This window comes from Chiloscyllium plagiosum, unplaced genomic scaffold (assembly GCF_037043375.1).
Source record: "Chiloscyllium plagiosum isolate Xiang-an unplaced genomic scaffold, Cpla_swu_hap1 HiC_scaffold_5, whole genome shotgun sequence".
Classification (NCBI taxonomy): Eukaryota; Metazoa; Chordata; class Chondrichthyes; order Orectolobiformes; family Hemiscylliidae; genus Chiloscyllium; species Chiloscyllium plagiosum.
The window spans coordinates 32793754-32808200 of record NW_028270143.1 but is presented as its reverse complement, the minus strand read 5'-3'; the positions used below and the strand labels follow the sequence as shown (position 1 = coordinate 32808200).

Genomic DNA, 14447 nt, shown 5'->3' with positions numbered 1-14447 from the left:
GATGATATTGTAGTTGTTCTGCCCTTTGACATTGTCCTCATGTTTGAAGCAATGCCACATATTTAACCAATGATACTCCTGAGCCCTTCCATCAATCACAATGAAGACTTGAGCTAGGACCTGACACAGTGTGGCATGGTGACTTCACAAGGAAGTCAATGTCATGCATTGATGAGGAACTCTGAGGTGCGGAACCTTATCCAAATGCACATTGCCCGACCAAAATGTTCATACTACACTGGGGGAGTAGATGTTTGGCAGTAAGACCCTCCCCCTCCCAGACAGGGCACTCTTGCAGATCACACATGCTGTCCTTGCATATTTATAATTCTATGTATAAGTGTGGCAGCTCTGATGCAGTGTATGCTAATGATGACTATGTTTTAAAAATGCCATCGCTATTGATGCTTTTAATTTAACATCTGATTCCATTTCTTTAGTTGACGTGATAGTGGTACATTGGCTCAGTGGTTAGTGCTGCTGCCCATCAGTGCCAAGAACCCAGGTTCAATTCCACCCTTAGCTGACTGTCTGTGTGAAGTTTGCACATTCCTTACCATATCTGTGTGGGTTCCCTTTGGGTCCCCCAGTTTGCTCCCACGCTCCAAGGATGTGCAGGTTGGGTGGATTGGCCATGCTAAATTGCCCATAGTGTTCAGGGATATACAGGCTATGTGGTTTAGTCATGGGAAATGCAGGGATGGGGTGGGCCTGGGTGGGCTGCTCTTCAGTGGGCTGGTGTGGACTCAATGGGCTGAATGGCCCACTTGCACACTATAAATGTTCTATGACAAGGAGAAAATTAATGTCAACAAGGTAATGGTCATTATTGCTTGAAGCTACAATTTGTCACGGGCATTTTTGGACAATGAATGAACTGTGGATGAAGTGCAATTTTCTGGCAGATAAATGATGTTACTGAATCATTGGATTCATGATTAATGCACTTTCTCCTCCCAAGGTCTCACATTAAAACAATTTTATTCTCCCCAAAGAAAAAGAGCAGCAACTTATTCCATCCATACTCCATGCAGTGGCAGTAATTTTGTATCATTTTTCTATTTTGTATCAAAATCGTTGGCAAAATTTCAATGTTGTGTTATATTGAGTGACTTACTGGCTCAGCTTGAGACTGAGGATTATCCCCCAATCTTCACGTTCCGTTTTGTGTTAATGAGCCTGTGTCCCCAGTGACCCTTCAGCCTCTCCCATTTCCAGCTTTGTCTCTTTCTCTGATCCATCAATGTTCCCGGTTTACTCCCACACTGCATGTCTAAGCAAATTGCAATGTTCTTGTTTGCTGTACTCTTCCCACACAGAGGACAAAGTGAAAGTGACTTGTAGAAGCAAGAAATTAATCTGCTATTATATATGAAAACAAATTTCATTACTCACAAGTGTATGAATCCTATCTGCATATGTGGGTCATAAGCTTACAACTAACATTTGTTTTAATTGTAGTGTCTAGACGGAACTGATATCAGAACTATCAACATCCAATGGCTTCGATCACAAATTGGAATTGTATCCCAGGAGCCTGTGCTCTTCAATTGTAGCATTGCTGAGAATATTGCATATGGTGACAACAGCAGGACTGTTTCACAGGAGGAAATTGAGAAGGCAGCAAAGGCAGCAAATGCTCAATCCTTTATTGAACAGCTCCCTGATGTAAGTTCATTGATTATCAAACAGCAACAGTAACAATGACGATAGTTATTTCATATGTGTGCATGAGTTGCCTGGAGTCAAGATTGATGCAGGAGTAAACCAGTTGGCCCTCCGAGCCTGCTCAGCCATTCAATACAATCAAAACCAATCTTCCATTTATACTCCATCTTTACATACTATCCCCAATTCCTTTGTTCCCTCTAGTGTGCAAAAAAAAAAACGCTCAATTTCAGTTTTCAATATACTCAACGACCAAGTATCCACAGCCTTCTGCTCTGGAGAATCCCACAGGTCCAGAAATTTCAGTGAACAAATTTCTCCTTTTCCTAGCTGTCTGAAGGTTGGGCTGGGAGGTACGTGGGGGTGAGGTGGGGTGGGGGTTTGGCGTTGGGTGGGGGGAGGATGTGTTGGCGTTGGGGATGGGGAAGGTGCCAAATGCTCAGGCTGGAAGGTGCATGGGGCCTCAAATATTGACCTTGTGGTACATCACTAGTTTTAACCTGCAATGTGAAAATGACCCATTTATTCCCACTCTCTATCTTCTATCTGTCAGCCATTCATTAATTTCTCTAACCATCCTCCCCACTCCTCCCTCCCGAAATTTGATTCGGGTGGCTGTGTGAGTTGCCCCTGTTCTTCCCATTAAACCCTCCCTACTGACTAAAACCTGCCTGTCTGGCCCCGGCAATCCAGCCCATTCACTTTTGTTCTGTATCTCCAGAAACCTCCTTACCCTGAGAAGCAGGCTTTACCTTCATCGGCCCAGAATCCCTAGAGGTTGGCCGCATACAGCCTTTGGGGGGGTAGGGTGGGGGGAGCTTTAATTTCACCAGGGTTTCCAGAAATGACAATGGCAGGATTGCCAGCCAGTAGATGGGGGCCACTATTGTGGCTATTAAATTTAGCTCATTACTTTCATTTGCCACGTTCGTGCCCAGTCACCTAACCCTTGACACATCTTTGCAAACTTCGTGCTGTTTTCCCACTTTTCTTTGTATCATCGGTAAACTGGATTCAATACGGTCAGTTCCCTTATCTAAATCATTGACATAATTATAAATAGCTGAGACTCAAGCACTATTCCTTGAGGTATTTTGTTAGTTACAGCCAACCAACCTGAAAATGACCCATTTGTCCTACTCTGCTTCGTGGCCATTAATCAGTTTTCAAACCATGCGAATTTATTGCTCTCAATTCAATGAGCCATAATTTTTTGTATCTTTGATATGTTGGCACTTGACCAAATGCTTTTCAAAAGTCCTATTGCACTCCACTCACTGGTTTACCCTTATTCTCCCTGTTTGTTAATACCTCAGAAATCTCTAGCAGGTTTGCCAGACACTATCTGCCTTGCAGAAATCAGTGCTAATTCAGCATGCTCACATGACGACTCTCTAAGTGCTCTGCTACCACATCTCAAAGCAGGACTGTGAATCAACATTCAGTATCAGCTGCAACTACTAAATTCAGATAGTAAAATAACTTTAATGATACTTTCAGAATATTCATTGTTAAGATTGTAAAGGAAGGGCATGTGGAGTACAAATACAAGAATATGATATGGAAAGTTTGATGCTTATTCTCCCCGATTTCATGAAGCATTGCACATTGGTGGTAACATGGTTACCATGCTGTAGAATTACAATGTGCCATTGCATATTTTTTTTCCATTTTAGTGTTAAAGGGATGCTATCACCCTTTTGGGACATTCTCCAACAAGCTTAGATCATGGAACAGCTGGGAGCATCCTATGCCAAAACAGCCTTGCATTACAACCAGCATGAAAGGCTCAACTGCAGCAGATGTGGTATCAGCTGCAGCTCTATAATATTGCAGCTTCATGGAGTCATTTATTTTTTTTAAAAACATCCTTAAAGTCCTTTTTTCTTAACCAGAGCCTTGATCACTAATATGATAGCAATCACTTCACCAATCATACCATTGATTTCACATCTTGATTCTTCATCACAGTTCATCAGGATGACAAAATGTATCCATAATTTCATATAAAACGTGTTATTGTGCAACTTTGGGAGAACTGGTCGATGACATTATTCTTAATTTTTTTTTGTCTAGTCCTCAATATTCATTTGTATGGGTACTTTTTTTAAATTTTAATTTCCCAACCTGAATTTATGCTGTCATGGGGAATAACAGTGCACCTTCTGAGTGAAGATCTAATCTGAGTATAAGACTAATGCAACGCAAAATCTAGTTCAGAAACTGCTCATGGTTCCCACTGAAGTCTGATACAAGAGATGAAAACCTACATGGGCAGGACATTATGCTCACACAGTTCTGTTAGTTGTGAGTAAGTAACACACTAAATTTCATTTGCTGTGTGTAACTCAAAACCTTTGGAGTTTTTAAGCATAAAAATCGACAATTTTCTCAATATATTTGTTTGATTATAGTCTCTTTCGAGATAGCAATGTGTCTTCTGCTGGCACAGATATTTGTACCATTAGGGTTCAGAAAAGATTTACAAGGATGTTACTGGATATGGAGATTTTGAACTGTAGGGACAGGCTGGATAGGCTAGGACTGTTCTCCCTGGAGCATCAGACTGAGGGGTAACCTTATTGAGGTTTATAGAGTCCTGAGGGATGTGGATAGGGTGAATAACTAAGGTGTTTTTTCTAGGGTGGTGCTTGTGTGGAATGACCTGCTAGAGTAAATGATGGAGGCTGGTAAAATTAAAACATTTAAAAGGCATTTAGATAGGTACATGAATAGGAAGGGTTTAGAGGGATATGGGATAAACGCTGGCAAATGGGATTAGATCAGTTTAGTATTTCTGATCAGCATGGATGAGTTGGATCAAAGGGTCTGTTTTTGTGCTGTATAATTTTACATCAAGGTAAAGCAATTTAGGAACAGTGAACTTAGGATGGGAGCTTTTCTTTAAAGCATCAGAGATTAAAATTTTCTGGGGATCTGAAATGACAACCGAAGTACATTTTCTATTTTTGAAACAAACTATGGTTCATCATAATAGCTTAGATGAGAGAAAAGTTCTATCAAACTTATCTTAAGTTTACTAGGACTTATGTGTATCACATCAGGTACTGTTAAATTTGTACGCCTTTTAAACTGTGATTCTTTTTATCATTAGAAATACAACACTAGAGTTGGGGAAAAGGGAGCTCAGCTTTCTGGTGGACAAAAACAGCGAATAGCTATTGCACGAGCTCTCATCCGGCAGCCAAAAATCCTGCTTTTAGACGAGGCAACATCTGCACTTGATACAGAGAGTGAAAAGGTAAGTCCTTATTCTTAAGCATAAAGCAAAATAATAAATAATTGAGAACTGAAGTTGAAATCGCTTTCAATGATAAGCAGAGTTGCCAGTAACAGTGGCGAGTGCAAATGTCTCAACTGGTGGTTCTGGGCAGCTTTTGGTTCAGCCAAAATTCTCATCAGTATTTTAAAATACTTGCATGGCCTTACCTCTTCCTGTCTCTGCCACATTCTTCAGCTCTCCAACCTTCTGAGATCTCTTGTGTACCATCAATCTTCTTTGGTGCATCATTGGCATTTTTTTACAGCTGCCTTGACCCTCAGATCTGGAATTTCCACTCTGAACCGCATCGCTTCTCTACCTTCTCTCCAATTTTTAGGAAAACCTACCTTTTTAACCTATCCTGAATGCAGCAGTATACGGGTTTTGTTTTGAGGCTAATAATCAAAGCATGGACTAATATTCTAGTGATGCACGTTTAAGCCCTATTTGAGCAGTTTGTAAATTGGACTTCAATAAATTAGGTAAAAAAAACTCGTACAAAAAGCTCAATAATGTTGTAAAATTCAACTGATTCACTTCATATTCTTTAGGCTTTTTTAAAACCTGGTTTAGACATATGCAACTTATGTGTTGCACCAATTAACCCTTAACTGCCCTGTGAAATGAAATTCATAAACCACTTGAGTTCATCAGGCCTGCTACAACATATTCACTGCATGGAATCACTGTGGTTCAAGAAAGCAGCCTATCATCATCGTCTTCTTGAGGGCAATCAGGAATGACAAGTAAATGCTGGCCTTGATGGTGAAACCCACATTCCATGAACTACAGAAAACTTTTAGTCATCTGTGCTTTGTGTGTTTTTTGCTGCTCTCCTATGAAGGCACCATATAAATGCAAACTCTTGGAGCAGGTAACTTGATATATTTAATTCCAGCAACTTTACAATTGTGGAAGGGTGTTTGTAACGCCAGTCATCCAGCATCCAAGTCTGTACTGTGTGAGGCCTTCACTGCTGCTGAGTTCGAAAAGAGCATTAACCTCTTGTAGACAGCTGCAAGCCAGACATTAAACAGATAGAACTTTCTGAAACCAGCAGCACAGGAAAAATTACTAAAAATATGGACTACCTGGATTATTGGTTTTTAACAGGCCCAACAATTTTGTATTTGGCTTGCTGGCGTTAGACTCAAGATTCGAGGATGAAACCATGTTCATATGGCTCAAAAATAAAGTCAAAAGTGCTTTCAGCTGAAGAGGTGTCCTGCAATTACAGAATAATCCATGTTCAGCTCACAATTATAAAACAATAAAAGAAGTAATTAATCTCTTGAAAACCTCAAAAAAAAACAATGGATTGAATTTTATTGGAGTCAGAATGGTATTTATTGATGAAACCCTTGTGAATCTGCTGAGGAACATGTTCTTGACTAAACTGGATGCAGACCGATACATTTAGGATGATGTGTCTGATATGCTGACGACATTCATCATGCTGTTTCTGCTTCAGGTGGCTAAATTTCAGAATTGCTTCCACCGTGCCCATAAATTCCTGAACCTCCATAATGTGTGAGGTGAAGGGGAGTCCCTAATGGCCTTTGTCTTCTGACAGTCTGAACTGATGCCTCATACATGAATGGTGTGCCCCAAAATGTTGAGTGCATGTATAGAGAATTCACGTTTATGGTTAAGTGGGAGCTCAGCACCCTGCAGGTGGTGTGACATAGTCCCTGCTCAAATGTCATGTCTCTGCACCACGGAATTGTGGACATGGATATTTTTCAATGGATCAACCCTGCTATGTTGTGAGGGCTAGATGAAGTCACCTTGACCCAGACATTTCCACCACGGTACTGTTCCAACTCCAGACAGATGGAATTCACAGATTTTTTTGTCGTTGTTGTACATCCAGAGCATTGACAGAAACAGAGCAATGGATATGGTCAGAGAGAAGGGGTTCTTAGAGGTCACATAGGCCTGGGAGAAATGTTCAGAGGATCTAATTTTGAATTCAACTTCCCCATCTAGACAGAACACAAACTTAGTCACCTTGCCCAATACTAGGGAATTGCCAGCACAAACATTCCGCCCACCAATCATGAACTCGGATGCTACAACAGAAAAACATCCAAGCAAGCCAACAAACAACAGCAGACCCATTAGCCCACATTTACGGGGAGGCACCGACACCACAGGATATCCATTTTGTCAAAAATGTGGAATCCTAAACCTCTTGGGCCATCCTACTGGCAACCTATCTTCAAGTGTTCTTTGAAAAGCATCCACATTTTCGTGTTATGATTTACTGGTGTACAATGAAAAAGTAGGCAAAAGTGAGGTCTGCAGATGCTGGAAACCAGAGTTTAGATCAGAGTGGTGCTGGAAAAGCACAGCAGGTCAGGCAGCATTCGAGGAGCAGGAAAATCGACGTTTTGGGTAAAAGCCCCTCATCAGGAAACTTCCTGATGAAGGAAGGGCTTTTGCCCAAAACATCAATTTTCCTGCTCCTCGAACGCTGCCTGACCTGCAATGAAAGAGCAGTCATACCAAAAGTCCTTCAAATTGATACTTTCCAATGTCTGCACCAAGGATGCCTGGGTATCATCAAATATCAAAACAATGCTCAAAATTCAGTATGGTGACCAGGAATCTCTAAATCGATGATGTGACTTTAAATGCAATTACGTACTCCATCCATAAACAAGACAGCAGAGAGCCATTGATTCCACTCTCGTCCAGCCTAGACCATGGGAGCACGTTGTGATGGCTTATTTTTTTCGCTTCAAAAACAAAATGTTTCTCGTTGTAGTTGATTACTACATGTAATGAAGTCAAATTGAAGTCAAATGACTACATGGTTTCACCTCAGTGTCTGCCATTGCTCTTCTCAGGAAAACTTTCACCATAAATGGCATTCCAGCATTATTTCAGAAAACATTCCCAGTTCACCAATGACTGCTTTAAATGCTTCACTACGACCCATCTCTTTACACACATCACTGGTTCATCCAGATTCCAAAAAGCCAATGTGGATCTCAATAAAGAGAGAGGTTCAAACTTAAAATCTTTATTGAGAAAGAAATAGAGATGTGAATTTAGCCTAACGTTCCACACCATTATATAATGGTCTGACCACATTGAACATTTGACAAGCAGGAGGCTATGTACTCAGCTCTCAGATCTTCCAATGTCTGTGCCTCAAAGTACCAGAAATAGACAGAGTGGGAGAAAAGAAAAATTGCTAGAAGGCTCACCAGACCTCAACTATAACTGCTGATGTAAATCTTGGGGCAAGGGAGTCAGCATGCTCCAAGACCTGAATTGCAGTTATTCTGGAGTGCACCACACACCCACTAATGCTCCTCATGGAAAAGGACCATGGGGTCCTTAGGAGAAACAAGTCTGCACTAATGCACATGCCCAGAAGGCTTTTACAGAACAGACTGGTTAGCCTGATGACTGAGAGTCCAGCCACACTGTTCCACTATAGGGTTGATAAACCATTCCATAGGGGGACAACAGTGAAGTACTTCCTCCAACAGTACTGAAGGTTTGATCAGGGTGGCTCATCAAGTCATCATAACAACGGTCACTGTAACTCATGGAGAGCACAAGGGATTTGCTGAGAGGAGAGTGAGATGCATATTTTTAAATAGAAATATAAACATTTTAGTTATGGAGAAATGTAGATATGTCAATGAATATAAATGTTAGTATATTCGTGATGGGAAACGAATAAACATTCTGGGAAAGCATGAGTTCTTAGGGACAAGGTGTAGCATAAGGTATCAGCTGTTAATAGGATAGTTCATAACATCACAGGAGGTCATGTCAAGTCACATGACACTCAGTGTATGAAAGAACATACTCCATGATAGTCATGCAGGGATCTTTTCCTGCTCTGTATATTTCACATATTGCTCATAAAGACAGCTCTTATTACCAATACCTGATCTGTGCCCATCTCTAAGCAAACGTACAACACAGGGGCCTATGAAAATTGAAACATTGGGCATGTCCAAGGCTAAGAAACACAAATTTTTGAACAATAAGTAAGTAAAAGATTTTGAGGAACAAAGAAAATCTTTTACTTACTTATTGTTGAGGCTGCAATATGCCTCTCTTCTATTTCATATGTTATTATTATTTAAATAAGAAGCAATCTTCTGTATAAAAAAACTTTTATCAATAGTCAAAATCATGAAAGTTGGAAGTTTAAGCAGTTGGACATGTTACATTAATTCCTTTTCAACAAAATTCCTTCTTTTTTCAGATTGTTCAGGAGGCTCTCGATGAAGCAAGGAAAGGCCGAACCTGTGTGGTCATTGCTCACCGTCTGACGACAGTTCAGAATGCAGATGTGATTGCTGTCATTGACAATGGGAAAGTAATAGAACGGGGCACACATGAACAGCTGCTAGCTAGACATGGAGCTTACTATAATCTAGTAAATGCCCAGGTCATTCAATAAAATTTCATTTTTATTTTGTGAACAATAATGCAGCTGCTTCTCTATTGAAGCTAAGTACTTAAAATTCTGCGCTAATGGAAAGATGGGGTATATTTAGATTCCTCATTGGACTATTACTTCTAAGAAGCAAATTTGTGCCAATTTGAAGTCACGACAGGTGTTACACCTCAATAACACTCAGACAATCCTGTGGATCATCTGTAGTTACAGTTATTATAAACCACTCCCCAGAGTCCTGGTGGGGCTGTAATGAGGCCTTTAAGTGGTCATTCATTGGTCACTTCAGGGCCTCATTAGACCCAACTGTCAGAAAGCTGCCCAATGCCTTTCTAGTCCACGTAAAATTTCAACCAAGTCAGAGACAAATGCCTTGGTGACAGGGAGATGCCTTCAAACCTAAACTCCAGCCCAAAATTGCTGAAATCATAGATTATATCCAATATATATATGCAAATAAATGTTTTGATACAGTCAGTTAGCATGTTCTCAAGATATTGTACTTGCTGATTCACCAAGCAACACCTTCTTCCAATCATAATTGTATACAATTTAGAGCAATATTCTTGTAGTCAAAAAAGAATAAAGAATAAAGAACAGTACAGCACAGGAACAAGCCCTTTGGCCCTCTAAGTCTGCGCCAACACATTTTGCCCTTCATTATAAAAACTGTCTTTACTTACAGGATCATATCCCTCTACTCCCTTCCTATTCATATATTCATCCAGGTGCTTCTTGAATGCGTGTCAGCTTCCACCACCTCCTCTGGCAAAGCATTCCAGGCACTCACCACCCTTTGTGTGAAAAACTTGCCTCACACATCTCTTTTAAATTCATACCTTGAATGTGTTTCACCGAGTGAATGAGCCCTCCACCCTGGGAAAAAGCCTCATACTTTCCACTCTATCCATGCCATTCACAATCTTAAAAACTTCTATTAGCTCGCCCCTCAACCTCCTGCAATCCAGTGAAAAAAACCCAATCAATACAACCTTTCTTCATAGCTAAACTCACCCATACCAGGCACATCCTGGTAAGCCTTCTGTGTACTGTCTCCAAGTGTCCACATCTTTCTGGCAGTCTGGTAACCAGAACTGTATGCAATATTCCAAGTGTGGCCTAGCTAAAGTTCTATAAAGCTGCAGCATAACTTGTCTATCCTTATACTCAGTGCCCCTTCCAATGAAGGCAAGCATGCCAAAGGCCTTTTTTTACTACTTATCTATCTGCGCTGTCACTTTCAGTGATCTGCTGACCTGCACGCCCAGATCCCTCTACATATCAATACTTCTAAGGGTTCTGCCATTCACTGTATAATTTCCACCTGTACTTAACCTTCCAAAATTCATCACATCACATCACATCACATTTGTCTGGATTAAATTCATTTGCCACTTTTCTGCCCACACCTCAATTGATCTATATCTTGCTGTATCCTCTGATACTATCTGCAATTTCATTAATCTTTTTATCATCCACAAACGTACCAATTAGACCAATGTTCTGCTCCAAATCATTTATGTAGCTCACAAACAGCAGTTATCCCAGCACTGATCCCTGTGGAACACTGCTAGTCACAGCCCTCCCTTCCAAAAAGCATCCATCCACCGCTACCCTCTGTCTCCTATGACCAAGACAGTTCGGTATCCGTCCTGCCAGCTCATCCCTGATACCATGTGACTTCACCTTTTGTACCAGTCTGCCATGAGGGACCTTGTCAAAGGCTTTACTGAAGTCCATGTAGACAACATCAATCACTTTTCCCTCATTAATCATCTTCATCACCTCCTCAAAACAACTCGATCAAGTTAGTGAGGCATAACCTCCCCTGCACAAAACCATGCTGTCTAACACTAATAAATCCACTTGCTTCTAAATGCTGATAGATCTTGTCCCTAAGAACCCTTTCCAATAATTTCCCTAACACTGACATGAGACTCACATGCCTGTAATCTCCAGGGTTATCCTGGCTACCCTTCTTAAACAGTGAGACATCATTTGCTAATCTCCAATTCTCTGAGACCTCACCTTTGGTCAAAGAGGATATAAAGATGTCTGAAAATGCTCCAGCAATTTGTTCTGTTGCCTTCCTTAATATTCTGGGATAGATCCCATCAGGACCCAGAGATTAACCTACCTTAATACTTTTTAAGGTGCACAAAACCTCTTCCTTTTCAATAGTAATTTGGCTTAGAAATGCAACGCTCCCTTCCATGAGATCATCTTCCACCAATTCCTTCTTTTTGATTAAAATTGAGACAAAGTATTCGTTTCAGACCTCACCTATTTCTTCTGGCTCTACACATAGATTCCCTCCTTTGTGGCCAACCTTTTCCCTGGCGACCCCTTGGGATTATCCCTAATGCTGTTTGCTTATGACTTTTCATGACCCCTTTTAGCCCTTCTAATTCCTTGTTTAAGTTCTTTCCTACTTTCCTTATATACTTCAAGAGCTTTATCAGCTGCCATTCTCCTAGACCTTATGTCTGCTTCCTTTTTCTTTCTGCTCAAGGTAACAACATTCCTGGTCATCCAAGTTCACATAACCTGCAATACCTACCCCATGTTCTTGCAGGAACATGCTGTTCCTGAACTCTTACCAACTATTGTTTGGAATACTCCCACTTATCCAGTTTGGATTTACCCTCAAATTGCCCTCCAATCAAAATTCTCCAGTTCCTGCCTAATATTGTTGTACTTCACCTTCCACCGATTTAACACCTTCACCAACAGATTGCTGTTATCCCTGTCCATGAGTATCTTAAAATTCATGGTATTATAGTCACTACTCCCAAAGTGCTCCCCCACTGAAGCTTCACTCAACTGGCCGGGCTCATTTCTCAAAACCATGTCAAGTATAACTCCTTCCCTGGTTGTATTGTTCACACATTGTATCAAGAATCCCTCCTGAATGGTCCTTACAAATTCTGCCCCTTCCAAGCCCCAGCATGTAATAAATCCCAATCAATATAGGGCAAGTTAAAATCACCCACTACAATAACTGTGCTGTTTTTACACCTTTCCAAAATCTGTCTACACATTCTCTCTTCCATCTCCCGCAGGCTGTTGGGAGGCCTGTAGCATACCCCCAGCATTGTGATTTCACCTTGCTTATTCCTGAGTTCTACCTCACTGTATGTGTCCTCAGATGTATCCTCCTCAGTACAGCTATGTGATACTCCTTTATCAGTAATGCAACTCCCCCACCTCTTTTACCTCCCTTTCTATCATACCTGAAACATCTAAATCCTGGGGCATTCAGCTGCCAGTCCTGCCCCTTTTTCAGCCAAGTGTATGTAATTATAATCATGTCACAGTTCCAAGTACTAACCAAAATTGATCTACCTTGCCTATTATACATGTCACATTGAAACATATGCATTTCAGAGCACCTCCCCTGCTCTTTTCAGCAGTGTTCTCCCTGCGGGATCTTGTTCTTAGTAATGTTTGCCTTAGTTTCTACCTCTCCCTCAATTTCTGCATCTACTGTCCTACTCCTCTGGTTCACATCCCCCTGCCACACCAGTTTGTACCCTCCCCAACGTTTCTACCATGTATCCCATTGTCAAAGGTAGGATTTCCTGCTTTGTTGGAAATCCCATGAGGTCTGCTGAATTTGAACAATTTGACAGGATTCTCAACTGCACCAGGCATCTCATCATAGGAAGGAGTGAGGAATTGAAAAATGGGCACAACAGGCCTTAGGCACATCCAGCACGTGTGTAGATCAAAGTCATTGCCAAGGAAGAGGACAGATTATAGATTTCAGAATCCTTCATGGCAATCTATTGCATTTCTTTTGAAATGTTTGAAACTTACTTCTTCTCCCACATGCCACAACAATTGTAGATCTAAGAGATATATTGGCATTCCTTCATCCAGCATTAACAGACAATTCCTCTTCCACAACTATGTTATTTAAATACCCTGCATATATTTATGTGGACATACTGAGTGATCATAGTTTTAGGAACCATTAAGGTGGATCCCATGTCAATTTGCAGCTTTCACTTTCCTGAAATCAGAAAGAATGCTGGGGAAAATCTGGACTCAGCTTATTATTATTCCAAACAATGTAAAGAAGCCAGTTTTTTCAAGGCCCGTCATTTATACCTTTGAAAAGTAATGACTCTTTACTAATGGTTCCATGGAATTTATATGAAACATAAAAGATTTGATTTGTAATAGTCAGAATATCTTACTAATTACCTCACATATCATTTAAAGAAATAAGTGGGCCTTTATACCATCAATGTACTGTATTTGGTAACTCAACTATACTAAGATGGTTATGGCAAGGTATCCAGTGTATTTGACAAAAATGGCCATTGGTTCCATTTATCTATGTAACATGAATGAAGAATAAAATATTTAAGTTCTGTCAAGGTTTGGCTATAATCAATTTGTGGTTGTCTGTTTCAGTGTTTTTTTAAAAAAATGATTTTCCACCATTAGGATGAGCTATTTTGAAATTTCTTCAAACTTACTTTAAGAGAATAACATTTAAGATTTCAAACACAGCATCCGAAGCGTATTTCCTGGGAAAATGATTACAATCTTTGAGACGCATTGTTGTTGCATCAATAATATTAAATTAAACTCAGTGTAATACAAGATTAGGAGAGGGTTACTCAGTATGGCGAGATTGTCCAAACATTCATTTAGGTTTGTATAACCACCGAACCATTGAAAGTTAGAGCACAGACAGAGGCCATTCAGACCTATGTGTTTGCCCTGGCTGAATAAATATGTCACCCATTCTAATCCCATTTACAAGTGATTGTCTGGGCCCTTGGAGGTCACAGTGCTTGGGGTGCAAAAGCACGTTTCTTTTAAAGAGTTAAGGGTCTCTGCCACAATCAACAAATTGGTACTGACTTCCAGCTGCCCACAATCTTCTGGGTAAAAATGATTCTCCCAATGGTCCCTGTAATCTTTCTACCAATCACTTAAAAGCTGCAACCCTAGGGATTGACCTCTCCATTACAGAACTGTTCTTCACCATCCACTCTTTCTATGCCTCTCCTTGTTTTGCACACTCAATTAACTCACCTCTTAGCTTCTTCT

At 40.6% G+C, this 14447-nt stretch overlaps 1 protein-coding gene across 4 annotated transcripts in view; it reads left to right on the top strand.

Moving 5' to 3' along the window:
- The window catches only part of LOC122549778 (ATP-dependent translocase ABCB1-like), a 104770-nt gene extending 91005 nt beyond the window's left edge, over positions 1-13765 (top strand). For all 4 annotated transcript variants that reach the window (XM_087987083.1, XM_087987082.1, XM_043689799.2 and 1 more), the window contains 3 exons: positions 1462-1668; positions 4784-4930; positions 9186-13765. In XM_087987083.1, the coding sequence (XP_087843209.1) occupies positions 1462-1668; positions 4784-4930; positions 9186-9383 (552 nt within the window). In that variant the 3' untranslated portion in view covers positions 9384-13765. The remainder of the gene's footprint in view (positions 1-1461; positions 1669-4783; positions 4931-9185) is intronic.
- The last annotated feature ends 682 nt before the right edge of the window (positions 13766-14447 follow it).